Here is a 27,213-nt window from a genome sequence, read left to right on the forward strand (position 1 = left end):
TAAATTTAATGTAAATATAGAACTATAACACTGTAGAACAAGACCTAAAAAATACAACTGGAAGCAAAATTTCTATTCCATCAATGACACCAAAGACAAGAAATAATAAATGACAAGCCCAAGTTATTTCCAACATCTGCACCTAACAAGGAAATATTACCTAGAATATAGAAAGAATTTCTTGCACTATCAAAAAAGAGAAAGAGAATCAAGAAGAAAGAGAAAAATCAATAGAAAAATGGACATACTATAAGTACAGGCCATCCACTGTCTATAAGTATAGGCAATCCATAGAATAGAAAACCAGAATGACTAAAAAGTATATGCTCAGGGCTTCCCTTGTGGCTTAGTGGTAAAGAATCCACTTGTCAACACAGGAGTCACGTTTTGATCCCTGGTCCAGGAAGATCCCACATGCCATGGGACAGCTGGGCCCACATGCCACAAATACTGAGCCTGTGCTCTACAGCCTGTGAGCCACAACTACCGAGTCCACAGGCCACAACTCCTGAAGCTTGCGTGTCTAGAGCCCATGCTTTTATGAGAATCCAGCACAGTGAGAAGCTGGTGCATCACAGCTAGAGAGCAGCCCCCAATTGCTGCAACCAGAGAAAGTCTGCACGCAGCAATGAAGACCCAGTGCAGTCATTAAAAAAAAAAAAAGGATATGTGTGGGCTTATTAGTAATCAGATAATGGAGATTAAGACAACATACAATTTCATACACGGCAGATTATAAGAAATCAGAAAATATCAAATGCTGCTGAAGATGTAGAGGAAATGATATTCTTGTGTGTTGCTGGTTTAAGTGCAAACTGTATAACCATTCATGAGAACAATCCATCATTACTAATTGAAATTAAATATGCATATACTCAAAACACCAGCCATTCTACTCTAGGACATATGTACCAAAGAAACTACAGGGCAGAGTCATAAGAAGAAATGTACAAGTTTGTAAAAAAGTGTGAACAGCTGGAAAAAACCTGAGTATCTATGACCAGAGGAAAAGATAAGCTACAGTATGTGAATATAACAGAATAATATGCATCAGAAGCATGTTATATACAGTAAGACAAATAGTTCCTAAAACCCTAATGTTTATGAAAGAAGTAAAATGAGTTTTATACCATAATATCACTTATACAAAATTGAAAAGTTACACGAAATAAATGTTATTATACAGTTTTTTAAAGAAATATGTGAAAAATTTAGAAGATGGCTTGGAAGGATAAACATTAAATACAGAAGAGAGTGGAGGGTATGGAATTGCAGGCAGCAGATGAAGAAAACTATTAGGGTAAAATGAAGCAGAACAAAACTATAGATTTTTCTAGACCAATGATACTGGTGTCATTAATAAAGAGTATAATCAATAACTGAGTCAATTCTGAGCACTGCTGCTACTGCTAAGTCACTTCAGTCGTGTCCGACTCTGTGTGACCCCATAGACGGAAGCCCACCAGGCTCCCCCGTCCCTGGGACTCTCCAGGCAAGAACACTGGAGTGGGTTGCCATTTCCTTCTCCAATGTGTGAAAGTGGAAAGTGAAAAGTGAAAGTGAAGTCGCTCAGTCGTGTCCGACCCTTAGCAACCCCACGGACTGCAGCCTACCAGGCTCCTCCATCCATGGGATTTTCTAGGCAATAGTACTGGAGTGGCTTGCCATTGCCTTCTCCGAATTCTGAGCACATGAAATTCTTAAAAAACAAGAAAATTTATATGAGGAGAGAAACACCGTTAGGTTAGAATACTTAAAACATTACTTCTTTAAATGTGAAAAACTATTCATAGGGCATAATATAGTAAGTACTCCAGAAGATTCATGACTTAGCTGTCTTAATTTGAAAGAAACAGTTCCTTCTCCCAAATGAGATAAACTACATAAAAACAACATACAATATGAAAGGACACTTCAAGGCAATGCTTAACAAACAAAATTTGTGTTGAATAAATATTTTTCTAGGCAGTTCAGGTATTCAGCAAAATAATTTAAAATTACATTTTGGGCAAAGTTATAAGTACTAGTGAACTAATTTCAATTTTTAATTATGTGTGAATATGAAATTTGAGATTGATATAAATACCTTGTGCCATTTTAAAAGGATGTGAGAAGTTTAAATAAACGTGGAAAAAATTACAAAATATATAGCTGCCATAATCTCTTTTGATTTATATTTTTTAAAAAGCACTCTTATGTGAGGTAGATATAGCAGCTATCACCAATGTTATCAATGAAGAAACTGAAAAATAATCTTATAGTAAGTAAATCTCACAGTAACTAGTTGTCCAGACTAGAATCTAGGTCTCCCAAAACCTAGATCTGTGGTCTTATTTCAATACATTATTGAATGGAGATATATCAATACATTTTTTAGACAGTGATATAATCAGCATCACTGTGCAAAGTTGTTAGAGCTTAAAATTGATCAAGGGTTCATTATACAACTTAGGATTGTCATTATTATTCCCATTTTGCTCTGTTGGGTTTTTGTTCCAACCTTGTGTATATTTTAAATGCAAGTTTATTTAATAAAATTTTCAAAAATTATGCATCATGAAATTTTGAGGAAGAAGTATTTTTCAGTGAATTTTACATAGGTACTTTCTCTGATTGTGTAAGGGACAGATATACTAGTGTCTCAGAAGATGATAGTTCTTCAGAATACAGTTCTGATTTAGATGTAAAAAAAAAAAAAAGACGAAAAACCTTAGTGATGGATTCTGAAGTGAAAATGAAACTCACTGGGCTGGAGACTTTACAGGTGTGTCAGGTATAACTACTGAGTGTAATAACCCAAAGAGTGCTAGTGAAATTACAGAATTAACTTTTGGGTGGCCAAAATAAAAACTGCTAGTCATAGGCGTTAGTTTCTTCAAAAATTCCCCAGTCAATAATGAGTTAACTCATCTTCAAGGTAATTTTTATGTAAGTGTAAATTCAGTATTTTCTTTAATCACAAGTAAACAGAAAAGAAACATGGATCTGCAGTAGCTAATATACACAATGATATGAAGAAAAACAGACTTTTACATTAATTGCAATCCTGTAAAAAGAGTTAAGTTTGTCTTCAAAAAATGTCAATCAAGTTTAATATATTTTTATTTGTCCAATAAAATAACTTCACAATCTATTCAAAATAAAATGTTAACTGCATTTAATATTTGTTCTTTTATCTATTAAAGAAAGCACAAGATAAAGGACATCAGTATTCAAGTAAATATATGACACACTGATAGACTAAATCAAATACCTAAATAAAATGTTAAAACAGGAAAATTTATAAAGCTTACCTTTTTCCTTTCTATACTGATAAACTACAACCAGAAAAAAATTTAAATGAAACATGTTTTATTGTTGTAACTTGTGATTACTGTAACTGAAAACGTTTTTGTTTCAGTTTGTAATTTCTACAAAGCAGCAGTCCTTAAATAAGTTTCTAAAAATAACAATATTGAAACCTAAAACTGTCATGATAAGAAAGGTTACAAAATTTCTCTGCTTATTCCTAAATTCCTTTTCTAGATTCTTATTAGAAAAGGAATTTTTAGACACAAATAATGTACATAAAATGTATGTTGCAATTTAGCATTCTTAACAAAAAAAAAAAAACCACCATAAGAAAAGTCAAATTGTTTTTGTCATTTATTTTGTGCTATACTCTTCTCCCTATACATCTTTAATAGCAGTCATAAAGACCCCTTTTCTAATCTAAATAGCACCAACTCAAAATTTCACCTCTACTTGCATTCAACTTAGATGTCTCAACATCAAATTTTAATAATTTGTTTTATAAAAAATGTTTCAAGAACAAAATTTCCATAAATGACTTTCTAACAAAGCAAAGCAGACCCTCTAACTGTAGAATACAAGTGAAAATAGTATATAAATAACTTAATTTCCTCAACTTGAAGGTTTGAAGAACTAGGCATTAGAAAAATACATCTAGATAACAATTTTACTATTTTATTACTTTTTTTCGCATGGGGTCAACATTGTATTTTAAATGATACATTACTTACTATATTGTCACAAAAGAGAGGTTCCCAAGAAGCGTTTAGTAAAATTCTATGTTGATTATACATATACTTGGTTCCTAATGTTTTAGTTTGAACGATTTCAGAATTACTTAGTTGTTGACATAAACTCTATAAGAAGAAAAAGATCAAAGTCTTTATCAAATAATTTCAAGTTTTCAACAATATCTGTAATGTATTTTCATACTCTGTATAACTGATATTATTTTTGTAATATGATAATAGCGAGTATATGAATTTTCTAATTTTGTGGGGAAATATTCAGTGTACTGAAATTTAACTGTACCTAAAATCATTCCTAAACAAGTTAAATAATATTATCATATTCTAAATGGCAATTCAGCATTTTATTTATAGTCTCAGTAGTAAAAACTGAACCTAAAAGAAATATGTACCCAATGTGATACACTCTCAATGTTTAAAGAACAGCTTGAATATGGAATTAAAAAAATAATTTTAATAGGTAGAAGCAGAGAATCTGTGAAAAGATTTAAAATCATTACTGTTAGAACTGAATTGCAAACTTAAAGAACTTGAGTCTAGGCTGGAGAAAAACAAAGTAAATCTTTCAGATTAAGAATTCTGATTCACCCAGGATGAAAACTAGTCATACATATAAAAAGTCATATGACCCTCTGAAGAAAAGGAAGCAATCTGTAAGAAGGATAAATTATAGCCTTTTTACTAGCAAGGAAAACCTATTCGGGCTAACTATCACCCTGGAACCATTTCCCTTACAATGCTTTTAGCAACCTTTCGAAGATAAAATTTTCAAAAATACAATACAACATAATACAGCATTAATTGTTGTTGGGTGAAAACATTTTACTACTGCCTAAAGCAAACCCAATACTGGATGTAATACACATAAGAAAATCTTTATTATTCAGTTTAATTAAAGTTGTAGAAAAATTAGCCTGTTCTCATATGCTGTCTCTCAATTTCTGAGGCTTCCAAGTCAATTAAACTAGAATTTTAAAATGTATTAGGGATCCCTACTGTAGCAAACTGGGTATTCTACAGTTCATCAATCTTACTCTTTCAAGAGAAACACAGGGTTTCAAATAAGATGAAAATGATAGTCTCCATAATCTTATAATCTAGGCTAAACAAATATCCTCATGGTCCAATAACTCGTAAAACGTAACCAGGTCACTAGACCAACATACTAGTGTACAACTTTAATAATTTCTAGCAGCAAAACACCTTAAATAGTCATTAACAAATGTTTTCATTAGATTGTAGATTAATTTCTTTGTAAGAAAAAATTTTTAAAAAGTACTCTATAGTTAACTTCAGGCAAACATGAAAGTTATCAAAGATCTTGTTTATCTCCATTTTTCCCAGTGGAATCAGATGCAACTGGAACCTTATTAGTTTCAACAAAAACAGATTCAAAGGCAGCTTCCTGCTCATCCAAAGAATCAGCAGCTGTGGCTCCTTTAATTAGTGTTGTGTTGGTAAAAGACTGTTGCTGCTTGGAAATTTTACTGGATTCCACTGTTTTTCTACCTCTTCTTTTACCAAGAATTCTGACATAATTAGCAGGTATAAGTCCTGTTGTTTGACCATCAAGACTGGCCAGAAGCCAACCACGCACTCTGGGTTGTTGCTCTGATGGAAGAAAAGACAGCCTTGTAATTATAACATATTTTGAGGGTCCAACAGAATATTGATAGTAAAATGTTAAAAATCTGTGTTATACTTACATAATATAGTATACTCATAAATAAATAGTGCACATGAATATTTAAAATCAAGATGAGTAGGCTCAATTCTAGGATCCCTTCTTATAACATTTTAAATTTTGTATTTATAAACATTTTTTTTAGCCTTGAAGAACATAAAGTTTATGTCAGTTGGTGCATTCATAGAGAAAAAAATTCAGTTCTCTTAAAGCTGAAAATTAACATCAATCTCTTTCATATTTTAAATTGAAATTTAAGGAGTAAGTATCACTTATCACTACTTCTTGATAAGTTAGAGTGAGTATAGAAAATAGATACAGTTCATTTACATAAGCCAGCTTTCTTTATATATTTTTGGCTGAAATTAAAAAAAATCCATTCTATGTGATTGCGATTCACAATCCTGAAGGACAATGAATGTTAATTTTAACCCAAGTTGGGCAAAAATTGAAGACTTCAGTTACCTACAGCCACATAATAAAAAGTTAATACTCTAAGCTTAAAGTAGAAAAGATTATTTAAATAATCCCACCTATTTAAAAAAAATTTATTGAAGTATAGTTGCTTTACAATGTTAGGCTATTTTTATTTACATCTTTAAAAAGCTGTTAATTGTTAAGTTTTAGTTCAAAACTGTAATTTTGGCACAATATGACATTTTCATGTTTCTCTATAATAAAAAGGAAAAAAAGTTAAATTGACCATGTCTGTGACTCGTTTTGTTTTAAATGCCCTAACATATCTATGTTAGCAATGAAGAAAGTAAAGAAACAAAGCCAAAGTGTTAAAAGGCACTATTAGTTGAAGAATAATCTGAGATATAAAATTTTTCTGGAATATTATAATTTAATTGAAAGAATCCACATTTGATCTTCTTTACTTTTTAATTTATTAAAACTAATTATCCGTATTTCCCTCTAACAATAAATATTAAAAAGAAAGAACTCTTTTGAAATCTAAGTAAATCACTATTTTGAATAGATAAAAAACATGAATGTAACACCTAACAGCCAGAATTTTTCTTAACTTTACATTTTATTATTTAAAATTTTTTTTCTTGGAAGCCTAAGTTTTGTGTGTGAAGAAATGAGGCAGAGATTTAGCAAATTTGATTCAAGATTTTCAAATAGTTACCCAATTAAACTAATGATTTGAACACTGAAGATATTTCTCCCTTATGTAAAGAGTGACTAACACCAATAAAATGGTAGTTTCCATTAATAGATCACATGGAAAACAGCCAAAGTGATTAAAATACAGGTTCTGAAGTCAGATAAACCTAGGTTCATAGTCCATCTCCATTAGATCTTAGGTAACACTGGACAACTCACTCATTCTGAGTTTCAGTTTTCTCATGTGTAAGCCGGGAACAGAATAATAACAGTACTTACATCCTAGCATTATTATAAGGTTTAAATGAAATACGTACAGTGTCTAGTACATTATACTTTTTTTCTTTTTTTGACCGCTCTGCAGTTAGCAGAATCTTAGTTCCTCAACCAGGGGTTGGACCTGGGCTCTAGGCAGTTGAGAGCACTGAGTTCTAACCATTGGACTGCCAGGGAATTCCCCCTAGTACATACTAAGCAGTCTATAAATGACCATTCTTATTATTGTTACAAGTATCTTTACCAACAAAATGTGACTTTTCATAGCAAAACTGAATCCCTATAAATACACACATACAAAAAATCTGGTGTTTTTTTTTTTTGGTAAATCTACAAAAATTCTGATCATCGTTACTGGGGAAAAGTGGAAGAAAAGGCCATTTTGTTTGGAGCCATTAAAAACTATTAGCAACATGGTCTGAAAATTAACCTGAATGTCTATAAATTTCTTGCTGAGGTTCTTTAATACTTCATGACAGTAATTCCTAAATATTCATGTCGAAGTCTCTAAGGTAGACATGGTTCAAGTTAAAAAGCAATACTAGTCTCAGCAACAAAAGACCAACAGGGATGTTTTAGATGATGCCAAGCAATTACTTTGGTTTATTAGATTCATTACGTTTAGTGCTTACCTCATGTTTTTGGGTTGGTAATTAACTTGGAATTCAAATGTTTTAAGTTTAGAAGAGATCATATAAACAAAATCTTTCCTTATCTCAGTGAAATACTGGAACAACTTTGCTGGGACATTTCTCTCCCACTCCCCCAGATTTGAAAGGTTTACACTGACAAAAAGAAATTCTAGTAACTACCTCTGAGTTAACTAAGAATGACCAAGATCCTTTAATGCAGTTTTTAATACATTTACAAATTCTAAAAGTGCACAGATAATTCCCATTTATTCACGTTTTCTTACCTTTGAGAGCTAAGTTCAGCATATCACCAGCACGGAAAGAAATTTCTTCTTCAGATACAGCAACAAAATCATATTCTGCTCTAGCAACTACATGGTCGTCCTCACCACTTGCCCAGTTGGTATTGTCTATAAACCAAATTAAGATTAGGTTAATAGAACTTTAAAAAGAAGATATTCCAGTGGCTATGTTTTGCAAATTATATAAACTTATTTGCTAAGAGAAAAGCTATCCCACAAAGTAATTTCCACAATTAACACTATGTAAGATCAACAATATGTTTATTACAATATCTTTTATAAACTTTTCCTTTTCTTTAAGCTCCAAATTCTAGTTTCCTTATTTTAAGCCAGGGGTCGGCAATTTTTTTTTTATAGCGTAAAATAACTTTGATAGGAAATATTTTAAGCTTTGCAGGCCATGAAGCAAAACTGAGTGTGTCGTGTAGTTTCTTACATAACGACAAAAAATTTTTCCATAAATTTTATGAAAAATTCAAAATATAACAATTGAGTTCTTTTTTTGTAATATAGATCTATTGTAAAGAATGGAATCTTTTTGGGGTAGGATAATATTTCACTTAATTTGGGGTTCAAAGATAATATTTTCATCTATTATCAATTGCAAATATACATCTGTTGACACTAATTTGTAATAGATTTAAGATATCTGATTTTGAAAATGTTTTTTCACAAAGATATGTATTGCAAAATTCTAATATCAATCCACTGAACATGTGATTTTAATGAGCATATTCATCCTAAGAAGGTGAATAGCATAGAATTATTAAATTCTCTTGATATTAACCTTTCAACATGTCATTTCATTAGAAACTAATCACTCTCAAATGAAGATTAAATGGAAGCTCTTCAATGGCAGTTAAATGGGTTCTGAAATATGGACATTTCCTCCACACTTGCATGGAGGTCCAAAAACACCTCTGAATTGTAGAATGACCTAGAAAACTATAACTGCTGCAAATTTATGTGGGAATGGAAATCTTGCTTCATTAACTTTTGACAACCTATGAGGTATAAAAGCAGTGTAACATTACTTGTGATTCGAACAATATTAGTTGTTGTCAAAGTAACTTTACTCCAATGCTATTTTGTATTACAGTTTTAGGTTGAATTCATTAAGAAGATTACCAAGACTGCAGCAAAGACTGATTTCCAAAGCCACTTGTGTTTTCTCATAGTGGCTCATGGCGATTCTTGTTTTTCAGAAAAAATTCAATCTTGGCCTTAATCCTCCCAAAACAGTAATAAAACTTAACCACTGACTGCTCAGTCATCTCACTGCTGTACGGTAGGGCAAGTCAGGATCTTCAGCTTCTTATCCTGATAAAAATTCACAGAACTGACAACAGTTATATCCACAAGAGTGACTGAAGTTCATCTTTGACATTACTAGTTCAATAACATATGGTAAATTCAAATATTTTATGCAATGTACCTGCTGATGAAGAATACTATGAATAACTATAGGCTTTAAAAACTATATTTTCAAAATTCTGTAAATTTTGTCCTGCCCAGTCTTCTGTTACACACAAATTTTTACCATTAGTTACAACACATCTCTGTAGATGTAACTTCAAGTTGGGTTGGATCAGTGCGTTTTCCAACTGGTTTGAAAATACTCATCTGTAGTTGTTCCCTGCAGTCTGTTCACAGAGGCAACATCTTCAATCACTTCGAATTCAACAGGACTCTTCCAATAAACTACTGAACAGTATCAATATCTATTGGGTCCTCATGAGCCAAGTAAATCCATTCAAGCCAAGTAAATCCATTTGCCTAGTTTTAAAAGGACTATTGCTGTTGTTTTAAATACTCTTCCAGACTTCTCCCTGAAATGTTAACAGTCTCAAACAGGTTTACTTTCTCTGAACACACTTCCTTGGCTGTCGCAATAACCAATGGTAAACAGATTTCCTTGCTAATCTGACAAAGAAGCCTCTCAGAAACTTACTTTGGTTGCAGGCTTATTTTTCTTTGTTTGCTCCTTCTCCTCCACCCTGTTTTCAGGTGAGGGAATTCTGCTCTGATGAGATATTCCATTTTGAATTTTCTAATTTTTCTGACTTTTGACTTCCTATCAGTTGGGAATACTGTGATGAGTGTTCAGTCTGGGAATGGTGATGTATATTGTATCACTTTAACATAGCTATGTTGTCACTGCATAACAAGTGCAATGCTCTGCCACCTAATTCAATACTAGAATAATCCACACAATACTGCGCCTTCAGTGTGACATTCAAAGTATACTTCACTGTTCTTTTCTCATGAGGCATGTCTGCACTCATAATAAAAAATATGTACTGCAGTATAACAACACATGTTGCACTCAATACACTGTCAAGTTATAATACTGAGATATGCAGTGTGTAGAACAAGTGCAAGGCAACAAGAGTGCCAACAAAGATAGGGTCTCTGTTATAAACTACTCAACTCTGGTCTTTGAGTACATAAGCAGCCATAATAAAATGCACATGAATGAATGTGGCTGTGTTCTAATAAAACTTCACTAATGGACACATACTCCCTCTCTGGCCTCAGATTAAAAAATCACCTCTCCTTTTCACCTGTCTTGGATAGTATCCTCTCCTACTCTCTTACAGGAGGTTTCATCTTTTGACTCCTCTCGGTGGAAATTAAGATCTTCTGTTACTAGGTTCCAATATAATTTCTCAGCCTTACTTCCCAGTATCCTTCTATCCAATATTATAGGACAGTTGATGAACAACTTTTATAGTTCCTGCCTATATACTTTTGTTCAAGCTATTCCATCTGCTTCACAGTCTTGTTTTTTCCTACATAACTGATGGGACATTACCTGTCTTTCCAAAATCTAACTTAGATGCTATTTCTTTCTAGATTCAAATAGTCAAAAAATGTCAGCTTCAATTCTAAATTGAGTTAATATTCTGTACCAGTTGACAGAGTAGGGGCTTAACAGTCAAAGATGCCTCATTTTGTTTTTGGTTCTAGCTTATTAAAGATGTGACCCTGAGCAAGTGACTTCTTTGAACTTCAGTTCTATCACTCATAAAATGAGGACAATTCCTCTTAAGATTGTTTTAAGAATTATTATTATTTTTTTTAAGAATAGCAAACTTCATTGTTTAAAGAAAAAAGGCAATGCTGTGCATGGCGTTTTACGAATTAAATGAGTAAAATACACAAAATACTTAGCATAGTGTCTTGCATATAAAAAAGGCTCAGTATGTCTTACGTTTCTCCCCAACTGTCATACTCCTCACACTCTTTATACCTCACTACAATTACCTATATATGTGTCTCACCTACCTCTCTCTTCCGTTCCATCGCTCAGTCGTGTCCAACTCTTTGCGACCCCGTGGACTGTAGCCTACTAGGCTTCTCCGTCCATGGGATTCTCCAGGCAAGAATACTGGAGTGGGTTACCGTTTCCTTCTCCAGGGGATCTTCCCAACCCAGGGATCGAACCCAGGTCTCCGGCATTGGAGGCAGACTCTTTAACCTCTGAGCCACCAGGGAAGCCCTAAGGATAAGGGGTTTATTCCCTATGTTATCTCTGTATCTTCTACAGCATCAAGTTTAGTTCTTTGTGAACAGTAGTTAAGTAATGTGTGCTGTTAAGCTGAACTAACAAAGAATAAATCAACAAGTCTGCTTTAACTATATGTTCCTCTTCCAGTTTTGAAGTTTTTAACTGAAAAAAAAAAAAATAACTCAATCAAAAGATTAAATACAAATGAATATAAAAAAGCTAATTTAACTAATCTATTATTGAAATTTAATACTTATACATATATATAGTATTTTTTGTTTTGATGTATACCATTTTTTAAAAGTCTTTATTGAATTTAGCATTGCCTCTCTTTGGATGTTTTGGTTTTCTGGCTGTGAGGTATGTGGGATCATAGCTCTCTGACAGGGATTGAACCCACACCCTCTACGTTGGAAGGTGAAGTCTTAACTGCTGGACCACCAGGAAAGTCCTTGTTACATGGCTGTTAAACCCATTCTATTACTCTTACCTGTTACATCATCGCTGTGAGTAGAAAGCAGTTTCCAGATGAGGTAAGGACCACCAAGGATAACAGCAAAGAATAAGAATATAGGCCAAGATTTTGCTGAGTTAGCTGCTCTGTCCTCAGCACCAAGGCAAGCCACAGTTCCTTCACTTTCTGCCCATAGGTCCTCATTCTCCAAGCCTCTTCTTAAACCTATCATCCACTGTAACCGTCTGTAAAGATACCTTATAGTCCTAACTAATGCAAAAGCTGAAAAAACCTTTGTGAAGTGTATTTTTAATCGGGAAAAGTGGTTTGCTACATCCAATACAGCCCTGAAACTGTTATAAACAGCTGAAAAAGTGGCATCCATCATCATGCTGACAGAGGCAAATGCATGCACAATACTTTCAATGGATTGAAATGCACCTCTGCTGCTTTCTTCAGCTTGCTGAACGAATCTACTAGGTGGAAGATCATCTATACGAAAGCGGTTATAGCCCAGCCCATTATATCCATAACTGTAAGGGCTATAGCTTCCATAAAATGAATTTCCATAGGCACCATATCCAGAAGAAAATGAACTGTAAGTAGGTCTGAAAGTGTTCAGATTACTGCTTCCTGTCTGCTGTGATGGCCTTGGAAGAATGGGTGGTGGCACTCTGGTAAGTGTTGGTTGTCCAGGTCTTGTCAACAAAGTAGGACCCAAATCAGCAGATCTAAAACCGGAAAAGATTCAAAATTGTAACTGAAGCACACAATAAATTCATTCAAAGTAACTACTAAACTTTCTATATAAACAGTATTATGATTCTATTAAATGGAGGAACCAAAGATCAAATTGGCAACATCTGCTGGATCATGGAAAAAGCAAGAGAATTCCAGAAAAACATCTATTTCTGCTTCATTGACTATGCCAAAGCCTTTGACTGTGTGGATCACAATAAACTGTGGAACATTCTGAAAGAGATGGGACTACCAGACCACTTGACCTGCCTCTTGAGAAACCTATATGCAGGTCAGGAAGCAACAGTTAGAACTGGACATGGAACAACAGACTGGTTCCAAATAGGAAAAGGAGTACGTCAAGGCTGTATATTGTCACCCTGCTTATTTAACTTATATGCAGAATACATCATGAGAAACGCTGGGCTGGAAGAAGCACAACCTGGAATCAAGATTACCGGAAGAAATATCAATAACCTCAGATATGCAGATGACACTACCCTTATGGCAGAAAGTGAAGAGGAACTCAAAAGCCTCTTGATGAAAGTGAAAGAGGAGAGTGAAAAGGTTGGCTTGAAGCTCAACATTCAGAAAATGAAGACCATGGCATCTGGTCCCATCACTTCATGGCAGATAGATGGGGATCAGTGGAAACAGTGTCAGACTTTATTTTTTTGGGCTCCAAAATCACTGCGGATGGATTGCAGCCATGAAATTAAAAGACGCTTACTCCTTGGAAGGAAAGTTATGACCAACCTAGAGAGCATATTAAAAAGCAGAGACATTACTTTGCCAACAAAGGTCCGTCTAGTCGAGGCTATGGTTTTTCCCGTGGTCATGTATGGATGTGAGAGTTGGACTGTGAAGAAAGCTGAGCACTGAAGAATTGATGCTTTTGAACTGGGGTGTTGGAGAAGACTCTTGAGGAGTCCCGTGGACTGCAAGGAGATCCAACCAGTCCATTCTAAAGGAGATCAGTCCTGGGTGTTCAATGGAAGGAATGATGATAAAGCTGAAACTCCAATACTTTGGCCACCTCATGTGAAGAGTTGACTCATTGGAAAAGACTCTGATGCTGGGAGGGATTGGGGGCAGGAGGAGAAGGGGACAACAGAGAATGAGATGGCTGGATGGCATCACCGACTTGATGGCCATGAGTTTGAGTGAACTCCGGGAGTTGGTGATGGACAGGGAGGCCTGGTGTGCTGTGATTCATGGGGTCGCAAAGAGTCGGACACGACTGAGTGACTGAACTGAACTGAATTGAATGATTTTTAAGAGTAAGGAATAATCTCTAATATCCAAATGCTTAGAATCTGTGTTAAGAAAAAAATGGATAAGATAAAATGTCTGACTAAACTCTTTTTCTTGTTTACTTGTGCCTGCATTAGTAGTAGTATCTTCAATCTGGGGTTTCTTTTAAAGACATATGTCCATTTTCTCAGAGTTAGTTACAACTTGATATCTATCCATCCTTACACCTAAAATGGCACTATCTTAATTACTGTAGTTTTATAATAGTTCATAATATCCAATAAAACAAGTCTTCCCACAATATTCTTCATCTTCAGCAGTGTCTTGGCTATCTGACCCACTGAATATCCAGATATATTTTAGAATCAGAGCTTGAAGTACTATACTGCTCTCCCTGCAAAAGCCCTATTGAGATTCTGATTTGGGATTACACTAAATTCATAAATTAATTTGAGGTAGTCAACATCTCCAAAATACTGAGTTTCAATTTAAGATTATAACATATGCTCCACTTACTTATGTCTTAAAGATTTTTCTCAACAATTTTTTTTAAATAACTACCGAGTCTCAGTGTTTTATAGTTTACTATGCAGAGGCCTTTCTTTAGATTTACTTCTATATATTTGGGGTTTTCTGATGTTATTGTAAATGGTGTCTTTCTAAAATTTCACTTTGTTGATGTTATAGAGAAATAATTGATTAAAAAATATAGTCCTTATATCTAGCAACTTATTTTGGATTCTTTTGTATTTTCTAGAATCTTGAGTATCTGTGGTCATATTGTATGTGAATAACAATAGGTTATTTCTTCCTTTTTTCAATTCTTAAAAGTTTTGATTACTAAGGTATTGCATCTAGGACTGGTAGTACAATCTTGAATAAACAGAATGATAGAAGGCATCCTAGTCTCATTCCCAGTCTCAAAGGGAAAATTTTCAAGATGGCACCACCAATCATCATGTTTGCTGTAGGTTACAGATTTAGTAGTTCCTTTTCTATTTTTAAGGAATGTACAGTGCAGTGGTGGTTCCAAGTGGTGGTTAGTCCTGACCCAGCGATCGAACCCGCATCTCTTGCATCTCCCGAACTGGCAAGTGGATTCTTTACCACTGGCAGCACCTGGGAAGCCTGGTGGTTCCAATATCAAACGGCAAATTTCAACAATGCAAAAACCACAGTTACTTTCACACCAACCTAATATATATAAAATAGATAACTAATAAGAACCTACTGTATAGCACAGGGAACTATACTCAGTACCCTATAATGGCCTATATGGGAAAAGAATCTAAAACAATGGATACTTGTAATATGTGTAATTGATTCACTTGGCTGTACATTTGAAACTAACATGACATTGTAAATCAATTATACTCCAATAAAATTTTTTTAAAATGCCAGTTGAACTAAATGATTTGTTTAGGGTCAATGTTGTTCTACATGCTGGTACAAATTTCCTAACTTGTTGTGGACTGCCACTACATAGTTTGAAAAATAGCATCCAGCCCATAGATTCTCAGTAGCTACAGAACACACCTGTGGTGTCTAATCAGTTTCTAAACCCAACAAGTTCTCAGTCTTGATTATTGTTTTTATTCTAGAAATTCCTTTCCTTTTTTAATAGTTTCCAATTCTCTGACAAAATTCTTCTTTCATTGCTCTCAACATATTAAACATAATTTAAAGTCTGATAATGCCAATATGTAGAGTCCCTATGAATCATTTTTCCCCTAGCTGTTTACTTAGCTAACAGTTATGTTATATAATGTCCTCCTGGGTCTGGCTTTTTTATTTTTCTGTGCATCAGCAATCATTATTGTAGAAATAATTTGAGATTCTGGATGATGTTCTCTTTCTCCAGATGTGTTTCATTCTAGATATTGTTTTTCTTTTTTTAAAATTGAAATGTAGTTGATTTACAATGTTTTGTTAGTTGCAGGTATACAGCAAAGTGATTCAGCTATACATATATATATGTACAGTCAAAGCTATGGTATTTCCAGTAATCATGCATGGATGTAAGAGCTGGGCCATAAAGAAGGCTGATCACTGAAGAATCAATGATTTCAAACTGTGGTGCTGGAGAAGACTTTTGAAAGTCCCCTGGATAGCAAGGAGATCAAATCAGTCAATCCTAAAGGAAATCAACCCTGAATATTCATTGGAAGGACTAATGCTGAAAATGAAGCTCCAATACTGTGGCCACCTGATAGGAAGAGCTGACTCACTGGAAAAGACCCTGATGCTGGGAAAGAATGAAGGCAAGAGGAGAAGTGGATGACAGAGGATGAGATGATTGGATGGCATCACCAACTTAATGCACATGAGTTTGAGCAAACTCTGGGATATAATAAGGACAGGGAAGTCTGGCATGCTGTAGTTCATGGAGTCACAAGAGTCAGACATGACTGAGTGACTGAACAACAACAAAATAAGTGCATATACATATACGTAACTGAACATATATATTCTTTTCCATTATAGGTTATCACAAGATATTGAATGCAGTTCCCTGTACTAAACATTAGTTCCCTGTGCTATACAGTAGGTCCTTGTTGTTTATCTATATTATATACAGTAGTATATCCCTGGATATTGTTTTCTGAACTATCCTTTAGTTTGGCTCAGGCATGCTTCTATGGCTACTATCAATTCATAATGTCCTTAATTTAATTTCAGGAATTGATGATTTGAAGCTGGGCTTCTGTTTCTATAAGGGCCTGTCTACTTCTTTCATATCCTTATATCTAGATGTATCTTTTCAGGGTCTAACATAAATGCATGGGTAATTTATCAGTATCTCCTTTTGCAGGGCATCTGAGCTACAACCATGCTTCAAAAAAGTGCTATTCAACTAGCTACATTATCTAAGCCTCTTTTTCTGAAATCAGCAGAAGCTTATATGGAAAAACTGTGTCCAAAGGCCATGTTCACTTTTATGAATTTTCAGCTTTCCTGAATCTGAGCTCCATAAATCTTTCATTTTTGCTCTAAAATGCCTTCCAGCAGATGTTTTTTTATTCTGCTTACCTTTCAACTTGTCCTCAATTATTTTTTCCCCTAAATTACTTATTCTGCCATCACCAAAAGTTCTTCCTATAATTCTTTATCCATATTTTGTACAGTTGTTGCTGTTTAGTCGCTTAGTTGCGTATGACTCTTTTGCGACCCCATGGACTGTAGCCCACCAGGCTCCTCTGTCCGTGGAGACAATATTCTTGTCTTCTCCCAGACAAGAATATTAGAGTGGATTGCCATTTCCTTTTCCAGGGGATCTTCCCAACCCAGGGATCAAACCTGCATCTTCTGCATTGGCAGGTGGATTCTACAGTATCTTACATTTATTTATGCATCTGACTCTTCCTGTAAACAGTAAGCTCCTCAAAGGCACAGGAGTTCTCCATGCTTCTCCATTACCTACTATAGTGAAAGTGAAGTGGCTCAGTTTAGTCCGACTCTTTGCAACTCCATGGACTGTAGCCTACCAGGCTCCTCTGTCCATAGAATTTCCCAGGCAAGAGGACTGGAGTGGGTTGCCGTTTCCTTTCTCCAGGGGATCTTCCCAACCCAGGGATCAAACCTGGGTCTCCCGCACTGCAGGGTAAAGCAAATGCTTTACCGTCTGAGCCACCAGGGAAGCATCACCTACTATAGAGCTTAGCATATAAACAGGTACTGATACAAACACTATAGGGTTTACCAGGTGACTTAGTGGTAAAGAATCTGCCTGCGTTAAAACCAAACTGAGCACATGTGCAAACATACAAACACTATGTGGAGTCTTTCATTAATAAGTATTTAATACACATGTATCACACAGACTATTAATATAGATTTTCTTTATATATCCTTGTATTGTTTCATAAATTGTGATGAATATGTAACTTAAAAAATTACAGGGAATTAAATTTAAACATTTGGCAATAAAAAGATTTCATATGAAATGTAGTATATTCCTCTTACTCTTCTTTGTTGTTGCTTTTGGCTGCCCTGTTTGGCTTGTGGGATTTTAGTTCCCCAATCAGGGACTGAAACTGGGCCCTTGGCAGTGAGCATTTGGAGTCCTGACCACTGGACCATCAGGGAATTCCCTCTTCTTTGGTTTTAATGGTCTCTGTTTCTGGCATACACAAATACATTCAGTGGGTATATGGTTTTGCTTTATGTTACAACAAGCATAATAACTAAAGAAGCCTATGGATGGAAGAACAAAAGATTTTTCCTTAGTGCTGAAAGTGCAAAAAGTCTCCCCCACCCAGTTTTTAGTCTTGAAAAGTTTCAAACAGTAAAGAAAAAAAAAAAAGGGCATGAAAGAAAAGTACAATGAATATCCACATACCTTCCATCTAGATTCAACAACTGCTATCATTTTGCCACACTTGCTTTCTCTTTCTCACTCTACAGTCTTTAAAAAATTCTTGAACTATTTGAAATTAACTTGCAAACCAAAAAAATTACTCCTAAATATCTCTGCGGGCATCTCCTAACAACAAAGATATTTCATACAAAACAGTAATACTGTTTCCCATCTTTGAAAATCAACAAATCCATATTCTCCATTACTCAACTGATAATTCAAAACATATCCATTACTCTCAATTATCTTTGTCTAAATAGCTTTATTGAGATATAATTCATATACCATAAAATTCACTCATTTAAAGTGTAAAAAGCAAGATTTTTCATATATTCACAGAACTGTACAAAAATCCCATATTCATTAGCAGTCTGTTTCTTACTCTCCTCTAATCCTGGATAATCACTAATCTACTGTCTGCAGCTATAGGTTTGCTTTCTTTGGACATTTCCTATATAGTTGATCCTTGTTATCTGTCATACTTGTGTTCCCATAAAGCTGAAAACACTGAATTAGCAAGTACCAAATCACTGCTCAAGAAGGAAACAAACAGTTAGGTTCCTTCAAGCCTCTGGTCAAAATATTTCATCTGATCAACACATATACTCGTTTTATGTATGTTTCTGTTATATAACTACTTTAATTATATTGTTGACTCATTAATAATGAACTCCTGGCCTAAAGCACAACAACTCAAGTCTGAACAAAGTTTATCTAATGCTAATATTTTTTCCATAAAAGCTTCCTAAGAATACTAGATAGCACTTTGGTACTATGCTTATGGGTCAGTTTAAGACTGTGAAATCAACAAAAATGTGAAAAATGTGGTTGTCACTTAATAGATTTTGAAAGACACCTGTTTACAGTATGTGAGCTGAAAGAAGAAGCCAGAGTGTTTTGTTTAGCCTCAGCAAACAGATGAATCAGATATTTCACTGCTCTGTGTGTCTGAAAAGATTATGAAAATGTCTCAAGTACTGATTTCAGACTTACAAATAAATTTCAGTGAGTGGGAGAGTTTGTAAATAGGGAATCTGCAAATAAGGAGGCTTCCCTGGTGGCTCAGAGGTTAAAGCGTCTGCCTCCAATGCGGGAGACCCGGGTTCGATCCCTGGGTCGGGAAGATCCCCTGGAGAAGGAAACAGTAACCCACTCCAGTATTCTTGCCTGGAGAATCCCATGGACGGAGAAGCCTAGTAGGCTACAGTCCACGGGGTCGCAAAGAGTCGGACACGACTGAGCGACTGAACGGAACGACTGTAACTGATATGCAGATGACACCACCCTTATGGCAGAAAGTGAAGAGGAACTCAAAAGCCTCTTGATGAAAGTGAAAGAGGAGAGTGAAAGGTTGGCTTGAAGCTCAACATTCAGAAAACGAAGATCATGGCATCTGGTCCCATCTCTTCATGGCAGATAGATGGGGAACAGTGCAAACGGTGTCAGACTTTATTTTTTTGGGCTCCAAAATCACTGCAGATGGTGATTGCAGCCAGGAAATTAAAAGACGCTTACTCCTTGGAAGGAAAGTTATGACCAACCTAGATAGTATATTAAAAAGCAGAGACATTACTTTGTCAGCAAAGGTCCGTCTAGTCAAGGCTATGGTTTTTCCAGTGGTCATGTATGGATATGAGAGTTGGACTATAAAGAAAGCTGAGCGCAGAAGAATTGATGCTTTTGAACTGTGTTGGAGAAGACTCTTGAGAGTCCCTTGGACTACAAGGAGATCCAACCAGTCCATCCTAAAGGAGATCAGTCCTGGATGTTCATTGGAAGGACTGATGTTGAAGCTGAAAGTCCAATACTTTGCCCACCTGATGTGAAGAGCTGACTCACTGGAAAAGACCCTGATGCTGGGAAAGATTGAGGGCAGGAGGAGAAGGGGACGAGAAATGATGAGATGGTTGGATGGCATCATCGACTTGATGGACATGGGTCTGGGTGTACTCCAGGAGTTGGTGATGGACAGGGAGTCCTGGCGTGCTGCAGTTCATGGGGTCGCAGAGTAGGACACAACTTAGCGACTGAACTGAACTGTAAATGAAACATACAATATGCAGCATTTTGTGACTGGCTTCTTTCACTTAATGTTTTGAAGGTTCATCCATGCTGTAGAATATATTAGTACCTTCAGTTGAGATTAACCCTTCCACAGAAAACAATCAGAAAAGCTAGAGAGCCCATTTTAGATGTTTCTGAAGAGATGGGGGCCAGTTCCAGAGATGGCTGATGGTATGAGAAGCTGAGTAGAGCTTTTTAAAGCTTCTCTGAGCTAAGGAGACAAAAACTAGAGTTCAGAAGCCCAACGAGGAGGGACATGGTGATGCCCACACTTCAGACTGGGACCTTAAAAGGTCATATGCTAAGAGTAAGGGGAAAAAGGTTAACAAGAAATAGACTAGCCCAGGCAGAAACTGAAAACCAAAATTTCAAATTAGTTCAAATTTGAAATTATTAAAATGACCCTGGACTGCTAGTGACCCAAGATGCCTGTCAAAAGTAAAAGCTCTGTGGGAAGAGGCCATGCTAGGCCTCCAGTCGCCTACATTGTCTATATATAATGTTCAGCTCTCACTGAAAAATAATTGAGTCTCTATGATGACAAAACTACATGTAAAAAAAAAAAGAGCGATGTTAGACAATAAAAATGATATATATTCAGATAATGGAATTATGAGGCAGAGACTTTAAACAGCTATGCCACAAATACTCAAGAAAAAAAAAGGCAAGATTGGGAATTTCAGCAGGGAATACAAACTCTAAAGCTGGATCAAATGAAAATTCTAAACCTAAAAAAAAAATAAAGTTCCTAAAACTATGAACTCAAAGACTGACTCATTTAATATCAGATTAGACAACTGAAAGAAAAATAGCAGTGAACTAGACAAGTGCTCAGAATACCCAGAATGAAGCATAAGAAACAAAAGGACACATACAGAAAAGAGTGTAAGACCTGGAGAGTATACTGAAAAATAGAGCATATATATATAATTAGAGGGTCTCCTGAACTGCAGACAGATTCTTTACTGTCTGATCCACCAGAAAAGCCAGAAATATAAAACAGATCCTAAATTTTATTATTCATCAGAGAAATGCAAATTAAATATCATTTCACATGCATTAGATTCATAAGTACAGTACTATAAAATAACATCAAGTATTGAAAAAAATATAGAGAAATACCTTGCTAGTGAAAATGTAAAAACTGGTTGTAAAAATACAACCACTTTGAGGCGCACCATGATAATAGTCAATACTTGGATATAAGCATACCCTTCCAACTAAGTAACTCACCTCTCAGAAAACCTCATGGAAATGTGAACAAAGAGAAAGACACAAGAATGTTTACTGAAAGTAGTAGTAGCTTTAAACAACTAATTCTCTAATTTCTGCAACAGAACAAATACAGTTTGCTTCTATATAACACAATATGTGTGCTCAGTCATGCCTGACTCTCTTGTCACTCCACGGACTGCAGCCCGCCGGGCTCCTCTGTCTGTGGAATTTTCCAGGCAAGAATACTGGAACGGGTTGTCATTTCTTCCTCCAGGGGATCTTCCCCACCCAGGGATCGAACTTGCATCTCCTGCACTAGCAGACAGATTCTTTACCACTGAGTAACCTGGGAAGCCCCTATATAACAGAATATTCTATGGCAATTAAAACGTACTACAGGTATACATCATTTTATAATGCCTTGCTTTATCATGCTTTGCATATAGTGTATTTTACAAATTGAAGATTTGTTGTAATCCCGTGTCAAGACAATCTATCTGCGCCATTTCTTCCCCCAAACTTTTTAAAATTTTGTATTGGGATATAGCCAATTAACAATGTAGTGGTGGTTTCTGGTGAAGAGCAAAGGGACTCAGACATACATATACATGTATCCATTTTCCCCTAAACGCCCCTTCCATCCAGGCTGTCTGCACCAATTTTTTTTAAAGAACAGCATTTGTTCACTTTGTGTCTCTGAATAACATTTTGGTAACTCACAATATTTCAAACTTTTTTGTTATTATTATATTTGTTATGGAGACCAGTGATCTTTAATGTTACTACTCTACTTGTTTTAGGACACCAAGAACTGCACTCATAACAAAAAACTGTCAAAATATATGTTGTGTGTGTTCTGACTGCTCCACTTACAAGCCTTTCCTCCAAAGTCTCTCTCTTTGCAGGATCCTCTTATTCTCTGAGACATAAAAATGTTGAAATTAGGCTAATCAACAACCCTACAATGGCCTCTAAGTGTTCAAGTGAAAGAAGAGTCACAAATCTCTAACTTTATATCAAAAGTTACCAATGAGGACTTCCCTGGTGGTACAGTGGATAAAAATTGGCCTTGCAAGGCAGGAGACATGGGTTCAATCCCTGGCTGGGGAACTAAGATCTCACATGCTGAGAGGCAACTAAGCACACACATCCAAGTGTCACAATGAAGATTCTGTGTGCTGCCACACAACTAAGTCCTGATACGGCTAACACAAATAGATAAATATTTTTCTAGAAAAGAAAAGTTAGAAATGAATAAGCTTAGTGAGGAAGGCATGCCAAAAGCCCAGACAGGCCAAAGGCTAGGCCTCTTATACCAGTTAGCCAAGTTGTGAATGCAAAGGAAGTTTTTGGAGGATATTAAAAGTGCTACTCCAGTGAACATGTAAATAAGAAAGTGAAACAACCTTATTGCTGATATGACAGAAGTTTTAGTAGTCTGGCTACCTCAAATCAGCCATTAATATTCCCTTAAGCCAAAACCTAATTCAGAGCAAGGCCCTAATTCTTTAATGCTGAAGCTAGCAAAAGTTAGTTCACAAGGTTTAAGGAAAGAAGCTGTCTCTATAACAAGGGAGTGCAAGATAAAGCTGCAAGTGCTAATCCAGACACTCCAGCAAGTTATCCAAAGATCTAGCTAAAATAATTAATGAATGTGGCGATGCTAAATAAAAGATTTTCAGTGCAGACAAAAAACAGCCTTTTGTGGGAAGAGGATGCCATTTACGACTTTTATATCCAGAGGGAAGTCAATGTCAGGCTTCAAAGCCTCAAAGGACAATCTCTTGTTAGAGGCCAATACAGTTGGTGACTTAAAGGTGAAACCAATGCTCATTTATAATTCTGAAAATCCTAAGACCTTTAAGAAATATGCTAAATCTACTCTGCCTATGCTCTATCAGTGGAACAACAAAGTCTGCACGAAAGCATAACTGTTAACAATATGGTTTACTAAAAATTTTTAACACCACTGTGGAGACCTCGTGCTCAGAAAAAAAAGATTCCTTTCATATTACTGCTCACTGACAAGGCAAGTGGTTACCCAAGAGTTGACAGAGGTGTACAATGAGATTAATGTTGTTTTCATGCCTGCTAACAAATATCCGCTCTGCAGCCCATGGATCAAAGAGGCATTTCAACTTTTAAGTCTGATTATCTAAGAAATAAATTTCATAAGGCTATAGCTGCCATAGATAAGTGATTTCCATGATGGACTTGGGCAAAGTAAATTGAAAACCTTTCTGACACCTTTCAGATGCCATTTAAAACATCTGTGATACTTGGGATAAGTTCAAAATAACAATTTTAACAGGAGTTTGGAAGCAGATGATTCCAATCCTCATGGATGTCTTTGAGCAGCTTCAAAACTTCAGTGAAAAAAGTAACTGCAGATGTGTTGGAAACAGCAAGAGAACTAAAGTGAAGACTAGAAGATGTAACTTTGTTGCTGTAACCTCATGATCAGACTTCAATGGGTGAGGAGCTACTTCTTATGGATAAGCAAAGAAAGTGGCTTCTTTAGATGGCACCCACTCCTGGTAAGGACATGAAGATTGTTAAAATGACAACAAAGGATATAGTCTATTATGTAAATTTAGTTGATAAAGCAGCATCAGAGTTTGAGAGGATTTACTCCAATTTTGAAAGAAGTTCTACTGTGGTAAGATGCTATCAAATAGGACTGCATGCTACAAAGAAATATTTAAGAAAGGAAGAGTCAACCAATGTGTCAAACTTCATCATCTTATTTTAAAATACTGCCACAACTACTCGAGCCTTCAGCAATGGGGACAAGACTCTCTACCAACAAAAAGATTACAACTGGTTGAAGGCTCAGGTGATAGTTTGCAATTTTTTTTTTTTAGTAATAAAGTATCTTTAAGGTATGTACATTATTTCTTTAGACAAAATGCTACCGCACAGACTTCAATAGAGTGTAAACATAACTTTCATATGCACTGGGAAACCAAAAAACTCATGTGACTTGCTTTATTGCAATATTCCATTTATTGCACTGGTCTGAGCCCAATGTTCAATATCTCCCAGGTATGCCTGTACAGCTTATATGAATGAAAAAGATAAATTTAAAATAATACTTAGTGGAAAAACACTTTGCAAATGATAACATACAGTTTGATAATATTTAAAGCTTAAAAATATACTAAATAATAATACATACATACATATGTAATGTACACACAAACCCAAAATTTGAAACTAAATTTCAAAAAGGTTAAAATAGAATAGAAGAGGAGAATTTCACAGCCTGTGTGATTTGCTTTGGGTGGATCTGGACTTCTTTTTAATTTTTAAAAATTTCATATTGGAGTATAGTTTTATATTTGAACATAACAGTGTTGTGTTAGTTTCAGGTGTACAGCAAAGTGATTCAATTATACATATACATGTATCCTTTTTCACATTCTTTTCCCATTTAGGTTATTTCAGAATATTAAGCAGCGTTCTCTGTGCTATACAGTAGATCCTTGTTGATTATCTAAATACAGCAACGTGTACATATCAGTCCCAAACTCCCAATCTGTTCCTCCCCCACACCCTTCGCTCCTGGTAACCATAAGTTCATTCTCTAAGTCTGTGGATCTGGACAACTTAATTCAGATGGTGAGACTAGAATGTCAGATCACCTACTATGGTACCGTTTCCTTACACAGAAATCCTGAACATACTGGAATGAATTTCTGCTGTGTTCTGAAACATCTTCTATTAAGATGTTTGAGCACAATTGCTACTTTATTTAATAATGATAGGCACATAAGTAATAAGGTTTAATTATGCTGTTAAGCTGGGTGACACTTTCTGCTACCTCTTTTAATGAGTGGTTGATTTTCTTTAAAAATTTGGACTGCTCTTGGGAAGAGCAAACTTTTATTCTTGCTTCTGGTTAAGTTTATGTAGAATTAACCATTTTCCCACTTTTTAAGAAAATGTGAATTGCAATATGTTAAACACCTAGAGACTGGTAGAGACTAAGATGATAAATTCTCATGTATTAACTCCCAGCTTTAAGCAGTTAGTAACATTTTGCCAGATTTGCCACAAATCTTTTCAAAAACAAAAATTAGAGCAACGGTTAAACCCTCCCATTCTTCCTTCCTACAGTAACTACTGTCCCTATTTGGTGTTTAGTGCGCATAATATTTTTGTTGGAAGAGGAAATGGCAACCCATTCCAGTATTCTTGCCTAGGAAATCTTGTGGACAGAGAAGCCTGGTGGGCTACAGTCCATGAGGGTCGCAAGAGTCGGACACAACTTAGGAACTAAACCACCACCACCAATGTTTTTATACTTTAGTTTTATACTTTTATACTTTAGTACAGCAATGCTGTACACATTGCTGTATTTGGATAATCAACGAGGATCTACCGTATAGCACAGAGAAAGCTGCTTAATATTCTGAAATAACCCAAATGGGGCGAGAATGTGAAAAAGGATACATGTATATGTATAACTGAATCACTTTGCTGTACACCTGAAACTAACACAACACTGTTATGTTCAAATATAAAACTATACTCCAATATGAAATTTTTAAAAATTAAAAAGAAGTCCAGATCCACCCAACGCAAATCACACAGGCTGTGAAATTCTCCTCTTTTATTCTATTTTAACCTTTTCTGAGTTGTAGGTTCATTTAACACTGATTAAAATCAAACAAAAAACCATAGGGCTTAGAAAAAATAAATCACTATCTAGCACACAAAGCCCACCCTTAGGCCTCAGTTTTGAACTCCTGCTTCCAAGATGCTTTCACAAATCTCTATCCGAAACAACGCTGGATTATGCTGGAAAAGAACGCAGAGTACAAGCTTAAATTGTAGTTGCGTAAAAGTGACCTTTTGGGCTTTCACCAACTTGGAGAGAGATGGTTAAAGGTTTTAGAGACTTTGCTCCCTAACGAGAGGGGCTGGGCAAATGTCTGTCGCTTATAACGGACCGAAAGTCTCTTTAAGACGGAGGTGGCGCGGAGAGGGGAAGACTCAAGCAGTTCAGTGTCGCTCAAAGAGAAGGGACAGGTACCTGCCCCTTTCTTCCGGGCACCCGCACCCACACCCACAGAGGCGCACAGGAACGCCCTGGAGAACGTCGCTACCAAGAGCTGCCGAATCAGAAACAGCTGTCTGACACCGAAACTACCCCTGCAGACGCCCCGGCTGCACCTCGACCCCCGAAAGAGTGCGGGTGGGGACTGGCGAAGAGGGGGAGGGGACGCCTGAGCACCAACAACGGCCTCAACCGCCTCCTGCCAAGTCCGCGCTGCGGCCCACAAAACTCGCGGCGTGAAGAATCGCACACTCACTGGAAAGTGGGGCCGGGTCCTGGTCCCGGCCCGGTCCCCGGAATCCGGCGGGTCTCCCAGGGTTTCGGGGGAGGCGGCGGCTGAGACGCCATCTCCGCCTCCTCTCAGCTCCCGCTAGGAACTGGGACTCTCCAGGCCCCGGGACACCGGCCGCTTGAACGCCAGGCACAACTTGCAGAGCGCCGAGCCCTCCACCCGGCCCGCCCCTGAAGTCAGCATGTGGCTCGTGGTGCTTTGCTGCTTGGATTACAGTCT

At 36.2% G+C, this 27,213-nt stretch overlaps 1 protein-coding gene across 1 annotated transcript; it reads right to left on the minus strand.

The window, feature by feature from the left end:
• Positions 1–3,944: 3,944 nt before the first annotated feature.
• On the minus strand, positions 3,945–27,099 carry PEX13 (peroxisomal biogenesis factor 13). Its single transcript, XM_055400824.2, has 4 exons — positions 26,959–27,099; positions 12,049–12,743; positions 8,030–8,155; positions 3,945–5,651 (listed from the first exon to the last, which is right to left on the minus strand). Exons 1-4 carry the CDS (start codon positions 27,048–27,050, stop codon positions 5,353–5,355), a joined length of 1,212 nt encoding a protein of 403 aa, XP_055256799.1. The 5' UTR covers positions 27,051–27,099; the 3' UTR covers positions 3,945–5,352.
• Between the last annotated feature and the right edge of the window lie 114 nt (positions 27,100–27,213).

Source organism: Moschus berezovskii, chromosome 11 (assembly GCF_049115385.1).
Source record: "Moschus berezovskii isolate FMDL1 chromosome 11, NW_MosBer_1.0, whole genome shotgun sequence".
Classification (NCBI taxonomy): domain Eukaryota; kingdom Metazoa; phylum Chordata; class Mammalia; order Artiodactyla; family Moschidae; genus Moschus; species Moschus berezovskii.